The sequence below is a fragment of the Cuculus canorus genome, chromosome Z (assembly GCF_017976375.1).
Source record: "Cuculus canorus isolate bCucCan1 chromosome Z, bCucCan1.pri, whole genome shotgun sequence".
In the NCBI taxonomy this organism is placed as follows: Eukaryota; Metazoa; Chordata; class Aves; order Cuculiformes; family Cuculidae; genus Cuculus; species Cuculus canorus.
Window position 1 is genome coordinate 2521720 of NC_071441.1, and position 13684 is coordinate 2535403.

Below are 13684 nucleotides of genomic sequence, written 5' to 3' on the forward strand. Positions count from 1 at the left end.
CATCCATAAGATATCAGTGTTCTCCAGCAATCTGGAACAATACCTTCTGATCCCAACATGAATGACGCCAAAACAAGGATAGCGCAGCTCCTGCCAGCTTTGTGTTATCTGAGAACAGCATGAACTCAAGAATGCTTTTGAGGCCAAGGATCTGACCCTTGCTGTGGTCTGAATAGGTTTCCACTCCTTGCAAAAACAAGGTATTTTGAGAGAGTCCTCATGCTAAAATGAAGTTTCTTGGAGCAGGGGCAACGCGGTAGCTGGAGGGATCATGCATTAAAACGACACTTTTTTACTTCTCCGCAGATTATGCTTTCATGAAGGTCTTAAGTTGAAGACAGCTAAACTATTAAGCCTGTATTTTTTTCTGGTAAGTTTCATAAATTCAGCTGAGTTTGGAGCAGACACAGAACACTCCTCAGAACTAAAAGCATTTGATTTACTGTGCAAGTTGACATATGGCTTATGCAGAGAACAGACTTCCATACTTCCAAACCTGGAGCCACCTTTTCACTTTAGACTTAGTTCTTCAGAACAGCCTCAGGGAAGCCTGAACACTGCCCACACCCAACACTTCTTCTGCCAACCGTCTGCTTGGGACTGTGCTGAGGCACTACTCATCTGGCAGCTTTCATGGATAGTAGCTAAAAACCTCACAACTTCTACTTTGCAGTCATGATGGAGTTTATAAGCTGTATCACTGCTCTTCATCTGACTCCCCTGGTGGGTACAAGAAATTTCGTGTAAGAACACAAATATTACTTTTTCTACTGCTATTTAAGCCTATTACTACGTATAGCAGTTGTAAATAGTGCTGCCCTGATTACATTCTTATTCTCATGTAATAATAATATTAATCCCATGAACTGCTAAAGAAGTTCTCAAGCATCTTATCTGTGTTACTGGATCCAGGATTGTGGTCAGCTGTGAGTAAGCAGTTTCTAGGGCACTGACTGGCCCAGACTTAAACAGATCTTATTTTTAATACAGCAATACCATCCAGAGTTAAAATAAACCGCTGATTATAGAATTAGCTGCTACACTGCAGGCACCCTACAGAAATAAGTGATTACCTCATTTACTAATGACCCGTGAGAAACAAACTCCATATGTATGTTGTTTCTTAGCTACTGTTCTAGAAAGTGGCTCAATTTGTTAACTGAGCACAGTAAAAGCCTAATTAAATTAACCCTCCAACGAGCCTGAGAAAAATGTATTGAAAGCACTCTGCTTGATTACAGGCATTGGTCTAAAGTAACAGGCCTATTGATCTGCCCAACTTCATGCTTATTCGCTTCACCCAATTTAATTTGAGAAGAACAATAACTAAATTTTAGTTGGATCTCCTTCTCCACTCTCCAGGGAAATAATCTGAAGTGACTCCGAGTTCAGGTGGCATACAGAAAATATACAATAGGTCAAAGAAAACATTTATTTTGTTGCAACCATGGACATAAAGTTACATTAAAAATGCAAATATAGTTTCCAGTGCCATAATTATATAGTGCTGCTGACAGGGTCATATGCCACGGACAAACTTCTCTGGTGGGGTCAATAAACCAGTTGTTCTGCAAGCGCAGGATGATATTAAAAAACATATTTCAATAAAGTCCCCTCCAAGTGCAAACTAAATGAAAGCAACTTAAAAAATAACCAACCTGCCAGCTGTGTCTGAATAGAGGCTGCTTGATTTTGTTATGCTCTGTGCCAATCCAACATTAACTCTTTGTCTGCTGGGAAAGACATCTATCCAAGATTAATTTCCTTAATTGAAGAAGAACAAACATTTAAACTGGCCTATTGTAGACAAAAGACAGCTCAGAGTCTCTACAGAGTAGTTCAAGACTCACTCTCTCGAGGGTCAGAGGTCTGAACACAGTTTGGGTCGGTAACATCTCACTGGTGCCATCATCGTTTGCTCTAACCCCTTACGTGGATCTTCAATTCCACTAGAGATGCTTCCATATCCGAGAGACGTGAGCTACACACGCAGCACCCCTGCTAACAGCTCCTCGATCAGTATAATCAGACTACCCTTTCGGTCCCAGACCCTGCCCGTATTGTGAAATATAACATACCCAGCGCTTGTGTGGCTCCTCAAACTCTTGGTTCACTGGGGATTCCAATACAGGCTGACCAAGTCAAGCAGCATCCGCAGACACAGAACTAAAGAGCATTTCCCTCATCATCTATTCCAGCCCTCTGCTGCTGCTGGCAGCCAGACAAAACAAAACAGTTCTGTGCAGAGATAGTAAGACTAGCTCTAGAATTTATGCAGCTGTATCAACTGGCCCAATTACAAGTACACTTTTTTTGCTTTCCTTTGGATACGATTCTAATGCAATGATCCTGGTTTTATTAGTTATCTCTGCATAGTCACACATTTCATTATAAAAACACAACTTTAACATTTTAAAGCCCCGTCTTCAAAGTGGTTAGTCAATAGTCTTACTCATTACTGTTTCTTCAGAATCACAATCCTCTTGTCTGTTAGATACTTCACAGACTAATTTCTGGACTAATACAGCCACTAGTAATGTATATTGATCTCTTCTTGCTCCAGTTTTGCTCCTTGCTCTTACGAGGAGCGGCTGAGAGAGCTGGGGTTGTTTAGCCTGGAGAAGAGGAGGCTGAGGAGAGAGCTTATTGCTCTCTACAGCGACCTAAAAGGAGGTTGTGGAGAGGAGGGAGCTGGGCTCTTCTCCCAAGTGACAGGGGACAGGACAAGAGGGAATGGCCTCAAGCTCCACCAGGGGAGGGTCAGGTTGGATATCAGAAAAAAATTCTTCACAGAAAGAGTCATCGGGCACTGGAACAGCTGCCCAGGGAGGGGGTCGAGTCGCCTTCCCTGGAGGTGTTTAAGGAAGGGGTGGATGAAGTGCTGAGGGACATGGTTTAGGGAGTGTTAGGAATGGTTGGACTCGATGATCCAATGGGTCCTTTCCAACCTGGTGATTCTGTGATTCTGTGATATGTTTGAACAGCCATTAGGTCCCATTCTTACTCCCTCCAGCACTTGTAAAGAAAAATCAAATTCAGATTTTGCTTTGCCAAGCTGAACAAGCAAATCTCTTTAAGTCACTATCCTAAGCAAGCCAACCATTTCCACGACCATCTTCAATATCTCTCTTTTTTTTTCCAGTTTAAACAGAACTTTTTCAAGTGTAAGAGATACAATCAGATCTCGCCGCGCTTTATACAGTCTTTCCCATCTCTATAACCAGTAGAGATTTATCTGGTACATGGTAGGACTGAATTTGCCACCATGTATCAACAGCTCAGCCCTGCTGAGAGTTGGTACAAACACCAACTCTTTCCCCTTTTCTGTTTTTAACCAAGGACCTCCTGGCTATCAGCACAAAATCTTCTTACCAATCCTTTAAGCGCCTTAACTTGCATTCCATACTTTGCAACATTCAAATATTTTTCTACTAATTTTATCCTCAAGGCTATCTATTTTTTTCTTGTTTGATATCCCAATATTGATCTGTATCATCTGTAGTGCTGATATCTGCATTTGTGTAAGTGAATTTCAGATGCACATGCTTTTTTTCTTCGCTCACTTGCCCCCCTCGCCTGCCCTAGTCCTGCAATAATTCAGTAGGTGCATAAATGCTACTTTCACAGCTCGAGGGGTAGTACTGCCTCTGTTTAAAAAGAAGTGCCACTATAAAACCTAAAGTCAAAAAACTTTAGGACTGGAAACAACTTACAGTATAGAATAAAACTAAATTTTACAAAGGAAAGGTTGAAGTAATCTTGTACTACATGACAGCAGATTACTGTCCTTCCTTCATCATACGTACCTTTTTTTAGTGTTAAGAGCGAGTAGAGAATTTTGCAAAGGTAATTAGTGCCTCAGTGTCTGAAAACTGGAAGTCTCACACAATGCAGCTTCAGGGTAAAATGACACAGTCACTACAGAATGTTATTTTAGTACCACAGTATTTGCATAAAAGGTTGATCTGCTGCCAGTAGGTAAAGAATAACACTTCCAATAATTTTACCAAAGCGTACTGAACACAAACTTGAAACTGCCTGTTTGAAAACTGAAATTATTTCATATCTAGCCAAAACTCACAGATTCAACATGGATGAAGGTAACAAATTTTAAAAGTAACAGAGAAAAAGGTCACATTCTCTTGGATTGTCCATGTTTTTTTCTGAGCAAATTTCCAGTTTTTTTTTTTTACTTTGGACTGCACACAAAGCACAGAGCCTTTATCTGACCTTGCAGCATCATAAAATGTAGACAGGGAAGCAGGATATGGCTGAGACTACTCATTGTTCAGTTCTGAGAACTATTGCTCAATGATTTTTCTCTTTTTCCTAATCACAAATTGAATTCTCATCAAAACCACAGAAATATTTGTTTATTTACAGGGGAAAAAAAAAGTCTCACAGAAAAATACACTAAATGAACATCTGCTTTCTCTATAGACAAGTTACATATGCTTCCTTGGAGATGAATATCACATTTGCTGTTAACACATGTTTTCATGACATCAGATTGTTGTACACCTTGGCACACACTCATTTCCAATTTTGTTCAGTGTTGTCCTAGTTTTGTAATTTATAAAGTTCAGCTTCAAAACCAAAATACCCTACAGCCAGGACAGGAAGTGAGATGAAAGAGAAGCCTGTTCTGGTGACAAAATTACACAAACTAGGGGGAACAAGAAACCACCGTTTACGTAGCAGCCTTACCCTTCTACGCAATCTGTCCCTTTCTTCACGAATAGCATTCATGGTGGCCTTGGTCCTGTTCAGCTCCTCCTCCTTGCTACACAGCATGGCCGTGAGGCTCTCATTCTCTTCCCGCAAGCCAGCCAGCTCCTTTTCCCATCGAGATCTCTCTTCAGACAGATTTGGATAAAGGTCACGTCCCAGCACACCTTCAATCTCTTCTACAGTCTGCAAAAATAGCCATCAAAAATCAGAAAGAGGCAGAGAAAGATGATTGAACAAGACTGATGGTACATGACAGAAGCGTGTAACAGACAACTACATACACTTCTACGCACACAACACTGTTAATTTGATACTTTTTGATAAATAATAGCTAACAAAATTATTGCTTATTTTGTTTGATGGTTTGACCGTCTTATTAAAACATTTCACTGACCAACACCAAAGCAGACGGATGTTTTAAATGCATGTAAAAGATATGGCATACGTGAGTGACAGCAATCACAGCAGTTTCATCTCAAAACACGTTAACACAAACTAACGACTCTTCGTCGTGGGTGAGCACCGTGTTTGTTTTTTCCCTGCCTGAGTAACAGGGCAAAGCAGATGCCCGTGAATGTGCACGGCATGAGGCCCCCCTTAGTTCTAGACCAACTCCACGGTAAAAACACAGAACTCTTCCATCTCCCTGAGCATGTTCTTTCCTAGATGTGACAGTTAGGTAAAAGAAAAAAACTGGCCTTGGCTAGGCTTACATTATAGCAGAAGACATTACAGCCTTCCTAGTGCCTAAAAAAAGCTGGACTTCTCTGGGATATATAATGCCATTCAGCATTTCTTGTCCTCCATCCCCTTGCTCAGAACTGTGTCTTGTAGGCACCATTCAGCAGATGCAGCAGCTTCCACTGGGTGAAACGCAGTGGAAACACACACCATCAGCAAAGGAATATTGCCATGACTAAAAATATTTTCAGATACCAAGGTTAAAAATAGTCTGCTTAGTTGTTTTATTCAAAGGGACTCAATTTTTAAATATAACAAAAATGAATAACCAAAGATTACATCCTTAATTTGGGAGTGATTAGAAGAACCAACTAGAGGGCAGCTGAAAATGACAAACCAAATTGAAAACACACCTCTGCTTTTTTTTCTGCAAGAAATCTTCCTGACGCTTTCAGCTCTGTCTGACACCAAGGTATCAGTGAAACTTAATTGTTTGTCCATTACAATGAAAAGCTGGTTATTTATTGCTATGAGCACATTAATCTTAAAGAATACGTCTTGGCTACAGCAAGACTCCTTAGTGAGAAGGAAAAGACACTCATACAAAAGCAAAAAAATCCCATTTTATATGACTAGTTCAAGATTACACTATGTGCCATTACGGAAGAAGCAAGGACAAAACTTTTGCAGTTAGGTTCAATTTATCCTTGTAAGTCGTATTTTGTGTATCTCATCCATAAAACTACAATAAGTTTAGAGTCATAAATATAAAACCCCATTGACAGAATATCTACACCATAATTCTCCTTACGTATTTGGTAGTGAGCTTCAATTACTTTTCTAATGAGTAATGCCCCTCAACATCTCTGTAAGACAAAAGGAACAGCAGCTCTTCTTTACGCTACTTTCACTTGGACCTACAGGTCTCAGACTAAAGGTAAATTATTTTAACACAACATGATGATGAGTGCGAGTTCTGAACAAGCACAGTGTAGCTCACCTTACAATGTGAAGAGAAGCTCTGTAACGGCAGGAGCACGCTCTCGTGCTTATGCCAGCTTAACAGTGCCTGGTCATTGCTGCCTTCTCCTCTCCCTCCTGCTCCCAAAACTCCTCTGTCTTTTGCACGCTTCCCCTGCTGCTTCCTCACCCCTCCAATGCCAAGTTCTGCTGCTGCCTCCCTCCTCCTTTTCCCCCATGCTCTTAGTGTTGCTAATTTTCCGATCTCTCCCTTTCCCAAGTCTGTTCTCCTCCTCAGAGCATTACTGGGGGCAATAAGCCTGGAGAAACACTAAAAAAAGAAGGACTGCCATGAGGAAGCAGCAGCTGTGGCTCAACACCATGGAAGCACCTTTAGAGTGAGATGCAACTGCTGTTTCTTAACTCCATTGCTACTATCTAACGACCTCCAGTTTGATGACCAGTAAACTTCCACCCTCCATGGTAAATAAAACATAAATGTTGTACATGGATATATCTATGCAAACTACCAGGCTGCTTATTTTTCTCCAAAGAAGTATTACTGAGCAGTTTTATCTGGCGTGCTGCTGCAGAGCAGATAAATTCAGGTATAATTTCATGGATTATAGGATTGAATTACAATGTAATGTTCCGAGCACAGGGCAGTATGTCACACCACGGTAATTTCGGTCTTGCCTCTGACACTGCCATCAGTGCTCTCTGCCTTAGTTTCCTTACAAGAAGTGTTGCATTACAGACATGGTATCAGATTAAATCAGAACAGTATCAGGTTTAAAAGAAGCAAAAAGCAGCACTTTTTTTCAAAAGGCATAACCCAACAGCAGAATTTATTCCTAACAGAATTTATGTAGGCCAAAAATTTAGATGGGTTAAAAAATGCATCAGATTAAAACATGAAAGAAAATTCTACCCATGCCTATTAAGCATACTACACGTCCTTTTATGATGCAGGCTTTCCATTGGCATCTGCCACTAGACAGATGGAGTTTTGGTCCAACCCAGTACAGCTGTTCTTATGTTCTAAATGGTTCGTGCTTGGAAATACTTAAATCTTTTTTCAGTTGCTAGAGTTTTAGTGGTAGTATCTGTTACTGACAATTACTTGCTCTTCAAAACAACAAAGCATTAATCAGACTACCCTGTAGAAATTTTCTTAAACAAAGAATAGGTTAGTGCCCATCCAGTTTTTCAGACAATCTGATAAATCTTATTTCAAAGCCTTTTCATTCTTTGTGGGACAGAAACAACTGAGCTAGTTAGAGTCACGTGATTTCCATAAAAGAAGAAAAAAAAATTAGCAGCAACAGCATTAAAACAAATGCAGTGAAATTTAATCCCCAAAGCTGAAGGATTCAAGACACTTCAATGCATTCATCCACTGATGAAGAAAAAGAGCCAATAACATTCAAAGCGAAAGACAGTCAGGATATTTCAGGTTTCTGCTCATGATTCCACCTGCTTTAAAAATCTCTCAGTGCTTTGTCTGAGGAAGCAGGAAAGGAGAAATGACCTGTAGCCGTGGGGGGAATTCTGGAGACGCGCTCTACTTGTAGGTCTTGCTCTATTAAACACATTGGTGACATGGTTCCTCAGCACATAATCGAAGCACGTCAGAGAGATTCCTGTGTTTTGAAAGGTTAATAACCTTTGCATGCTATTGCTTGTCAAACACAAACAATCCCAGGCTCTACAGCACAGGCAGTGGGGAAAAGCCTTCTCCTTCCCTGGCTCAAAAATGGCTATGCCATCACATGAAAATAAAAGGCCTGAATTCTGTACAAGGAAGAGGCTGCTGACAATTGCCATTATCACAAGTCTGACTGTAGTTAATTTGAATCAACAGTAAATAATGGGGTTAAAGTGAGAAGAACTGAGAATAGGCTTAGGGCAGCTCTTTTGACTCTGTTAAATCCACCCCTGCAAAACTTCTCATCTCCTGTCACTCCAGAGACCTCTGTGGACCCCACACAGATCAACCTCTACTGTTGTCCTGGAAAGACAACCATTATCTTAGCAAATACTGACTTCTGAGAACACTTAACCCCAAAACTCCAGATAATGCTGTGTAACATTCAAAGTATTGATCCTAATTCTCCTAGACGCTCAAATAAACTACTTCAGGAACATTCCCGAGAGACCCATAAGTCAGTCTGTCTCTCTCTTTCTCATACATATCACATTCTCTGAACTACTACTCAACATTAATTTCTTTATGGGCCATTATATTCCCCAAGCACCACCCGGAACACAGGGGACCTTTCCCAGTAGCATGCCAAAGGGCTGCCTGAGCCATCTAGAATGGTCACAGATCGCCCCTTTTCAAGAGCAAACCGTCAGTATGTTTGTTCTCATATAAATGAGTCACTGACAACTTTCAATTTGGCACAAAATACTTGTTCATTTCTTTCCCTGTATATCGCAAGACATTCTATAGTTCCCTTGCTTTCAGGTTCTGTATTGCAAACCCTTCATCACAGGTCCTGTCAGTCATCTCTCTTCTTGTTCTGTCACATGCACAATAAAACCAGGACACATAAGTATCAGTTGAGTTATTCATTTCTGCATCTGATTTGTCTCATTAGAATGCATATACCACACATGCTTTATATTAAGTAGGAGCCTCATATTTTAAGACAGCAAAGCCATAACTTACACATAGTTTATGGCATTTTATCTTCAAATTTCAGCAAGTATTACATATCGTGTTTTCAGTTCCCGGTCACTGACTAGTAGTGTGACCTTGGCCAAGAGACAACTCATCCGCTGGATAACCTTATGAAAGTAAATTAACTGCTGAGTGTTGCTGTTTCTCTTATCTCTGAAATGAGCACAAGACAAATACATTTCTGATTTGAGATCAAAGTCTATCAGTAGCTCCTCCTATGCCTTGGAAAATTCAGCATGAAACAGGTGTACTACTGCCTACCCAACACATACTGTGAGCTGGAGATGATTTCTGTGAAACACTTTAACACTTTTGGAGGTAAAATGCTGTTACTATAGAATGCTATCAGGTGTCTTGTGCAACTTAAATACCGCATTTAGAGCCTAATGTTACCATTACCTTAATGGCTAAATCACAGTGTTCACTGGCGGTAGTGAGTTGTTCAATATGTCTGTCCACTTCTGCTACGGATAAACTGCAGCTGCTCTTCTTCCTCCCGCAGACAACATTTTCCAGACCTGTCAGCACTCTTTGCAGTTCTGAATTCAAGTCACTACAGTTATCTAAAAGAAAGCAAGCCAAAACAAAACAAAACATCACAACAATTAGCAACTCAGTTTAAAAACAAACCCTAACCCAGGAAGCGCCTGCTGCTGAAAGCCAGGACTGATATTTTTCAAAGAATGTCCTTGCAACCTGTCAGGTTTTCCTCACCAACTGATAGGCTTGAATACCATAACCATATCAAATGAAATCACGAGTTACCTCCCATCTGACAAATAACACTCCCTCTACTTATCTCAAGTGTTTATTCTTTCTTAAAAAACCTTTCTTTTTCTGAAGGACAGCATTTTAAGACACCGCATGCTCACACACTGTGCCATTTCTTTTGATTATTGTTTTTTGCCATTCAGGGCCTATTATCCTGGTTTTATTAACCTCAAGGGCTTTTCTTTGTTAATTCAACATTTTCTCCTACCTAGTACCTTCACTGACATTATGGTTGGATGTTTTTCAGAGGAAACTCTGTGGCTGTACTGAGGCACTGACCGATATAAAAAACTCTGGTGTTTACAGAAATGATATCTACAGACTATCTTACAGTCTACGTTTCATTTTCATAGCTATTTCTTCTCCCAGTGCAACTGTGGAATAGCCAGCGATCATTTAGCCTGGAGAAGAGGAGGCTGAGGGGAGACCTTATTACTCTCTACAACTGCCTGAAAGGAGGTTGTGGAGAGGAGGGAGCTGGGCTCTTGTCCCAAGTGACAGGGGACAGGACAAGAGGGAATGGCCTGAAGCTCCGTCAGGGGAGGTTCAGGTTGGATATCAGAAAAAAATTCTTCACAGAAAGAGTCATTGGGCACTGGAACAGCTGCCCAGGGAGGGGGTCGAGTCACCTTCCCTGGAGGTGTTTAAGGAACGGGTGGATGAAGTGCTGAGGGACATGGTTTAGGGAGTGTTAGGAATGGTTGGACTCCATGATCCAATGGGTCCTTTCCAACCTGGTGATTCTGTGATAACAACACACCTTGTTCTTTGCTACGTCCCACAGTATAACTGTATTAACAACATATACAACAACGCAGTTTCAATTATAAAACGTGGCGGGTGAGCATCTCCTCTTCTGTCTTTAGGTAAAGCTCTTCTAGTGCATTCGGGCTCTGCCATAGCATCCTCCATTTCTGTGTAAACAAGTGGGTCTCAGTCCCTTGCTCGCTCACTACGTAAGTTATCTTTATTTTACTTAGGCTCACGCCTGGTGACAGGTAGTGGCGGTTCCTAAGGCTGACATGGGGCAGAATTCACACTTCTACTGGCTCTCATACGCGCTAGTCAATATTTCTGGCTTACAGTTTAAGAGTTTGCAACAGCTACGAACCATACAGCACACAAGCGGTGCACTATTAGACAGCAGTTCCTACACCGTGCAAAAACCAGTGGCAGATACTCTTTCTTGCTGGAGGGTGTTATTTCTATATTCCTGCTGCAAACGTCCCGCTGTGGTCCGAACACCCTCGCAGCCTCATAGCTGTGGTTCCTACAGGGGATTGAATTAGAGTGGCATTGAACTGAAATTTAAACAGATGCGAGACACCAGATGATTGCAGACTGCCTTCAAACCTCTCTGCAAGAGGTGATCGAAAGCAACTGGATGAAGGGATGATATGATCGGAAAGTAAGACAGTGTAAACTTGTTACCTCAAATATAACTCCACAGCCTAATGAACATAAACATGAACCTACTGCTGGACAAGGAGAAGAGTTTAAAATAACACCACGGTATTGTATGAAAAATAAGAATGATGGGTAACATATACAAAACTACTCTTCAAGTTACATCCTCCGGACTAAAAGCCACCCATCTGTTGTATAATACTGAAAATGCCTTTCTAATAACACTGATTTATGGACGACATATACTGTGTAGGACACTTAATTGTAAAAACCTTTATTTTTTGCTTAAATTTATTTGTTTTCACACCTCCTATAACAGACACTTTATCCATTTAAACAAACTTCACAAGTCCTGAATTTTTTTCCTACAATAAGAATTTCCCTAGAAAATAAGGGTTCACGGTAATGCAAGCCCTATTTCTCACACAAAACCAGTAAAACCCAGTCACCAGCTCTGCAGGACATACTGGAGAGCATTCACAGTTCTAGCCCTTGGTTTTTATCGCCTATAGCAGCAAAGCAGCATACCCACATGCATTAGTGTATCATGATGTATTGTTCTTTTTAGCGAGTCATTGATGCTCATTCCATTAGGGTAGTAAGCAAGGTCATACACACAGTTATTAGATTGTGATTATTTATGCTTATATACCTATATCTAGAAGGATAAAAAAATATACTTATTTGTGTAAATATGTGTGTGTGTATGCGTGCGTGCACACACACACACACACGAAAGGCTTTATTTTCCCAGGAATATGGAAACAAAACCCAAAAAGAACAGACTCTCTATACAGAACAAAAAACATGCAATAATCCCTAGAGTTAATACTCTAATTCTGTCTATTGTTACATTTCACTTGGTTGCCACATTTCCAGTGTTAGGAGAAACTTAAATGGATAATTCACTATTATTGTACACAAACTCTGTTTCAGCTTCACTCCATGAAGAACAAAATCAACCTCCTAATCCCAAAATAAATGCTGAAAAGTAAATTAGTGTGAATTTCTCAAAATAAAGAAAAAAAAAAGCAAAGACAATTAAAGTAAAAAAATCCCTTACATCAGAATATGTTCAAGTAGGGACTTAATAAGCATTAACTGTTGAAAGTAAAAACATTCACTTTTTAAGAATATAAAAACCTCTACTAAAATTTCTTGTCTCCATACAGTATTTCGTTAAGTATACTCTACCTGAATTCTGTATGTCAGACACTTGTGATTACGTTATTATTAATATTGTTCTATCAAATATTTCTAGAAATTAAAGACACTGAGATACAGATGTGCTGTGTCAGGCTTTGCATTTATAAACAAATACAGACCCAGAGCTGGTATACTTACTTCAATATAAGAAGTCACATAGAAAACCTTTTTTATATGGTTCCTTACACCACAAATATGTCTTTTACATTACTAAACCCACCTTGAGGACAATGAATACTATCCCCAAATGTCAGCCTACTCTCAGGCCCATTCCATCAAAAGGCACTGTACTGGAAAAACACAGCAAGAAGTTCTCAACAGTGAAGCGCTGTTACGAACAAGTGGAAAGTGTTTTAATGTGGTTTCATATATATAGAAGCAAATATTGCATGCTGCATGATAAACATCAACAGTGTTAATAGTTTAACATTTAAAGGATTACAAACTCTGCAACAGGGCTTAAGATTCCTGTTTCAACGACCTCCTAAAATACTGCTCGTGTACAGTATCATCTAGAGAAGGTCCCACGTACCCAGCTAGTTCACCCAGGGAAGAAAATTAACACCAACTATTTAATTTTAAATATAAATGAAGAAAAATACTATTTTGAAGAGAATTCTGGACATCAGTCATAGTAAGGATTACACCACGCTTCTGCTAGTCTACAGTTACGGTGCTCAACTATTGTGCCCAAAGCCTTGGAACACTATCACACCTCAGGCTAGTATCTGCGTTTATTTATGTCGCAAACTTTATTGAGCAATTATTACATTCTTGGAGGTTCTTTAGATGATCAGTAATTGTGCTTAGATGATAAACTAGATGGAATTCTGAAGGAGAGATGCTTGCCCTCTTATTTCTCAACCAGAAAAAAAATAGTTACAGACCGTCTGGAGGTGCTCGCTCCTTGCTCTGTATTTGAAAGACCAATGTCAGATTTGTCCTTGTCTAAGTCCATGTCAGTAATCTATCCCTATTTCATAATTTAAAAAGGTTCTCAGTCTTCATAAAGTGTAGACATCCTGTATAATGAGGCTGTAAACGAACTGGACAGACAGTTCCATTCCTCACACTTCCCCCTCCAACTTTTACTCTCTCTACTGTTCTTTTCTAGAGTTACGACTAATTTACAGGCACATGTAAGTTATCACAGAATCACAGAAACAGAAGGTTGGAAAGGACCCATTGGATCATCGAGTCCAACCATTCCTAACACTCCCTAAACCATGTCCCTCAGCACTT

At 40.1% G+C, this 13684-nt stretch overlaps 1 protein-coding gene across 2 annotated transcripts in view; it reads right to left on the reverse strand.

Moving 5' to 3' along the window:
• Positions 1–13684, reverse strand: part of MCC (MCC regulator of WNT signaling pathway) — a 207633-nt gene that overhangs the window by 45649 nt on the left and 148300 nt on the right. For both annotated transcript variants that reach the window (XM_054055336.1, XM_054055337.1), the window contains 2 exons: positions 9458–9621; positions 4708–4914 (listed from right to left, as the gene is read on the reverse strand). In XM_054055336.1, coding sequence (XP_053911311.1) covers positions 4708–4914; positions 9458–9621 — 371 coding nt within the window. The remainder of the gene's footprint in view (positions 1–4707; positions 4915–9457; positions 9622–13684) is intronic.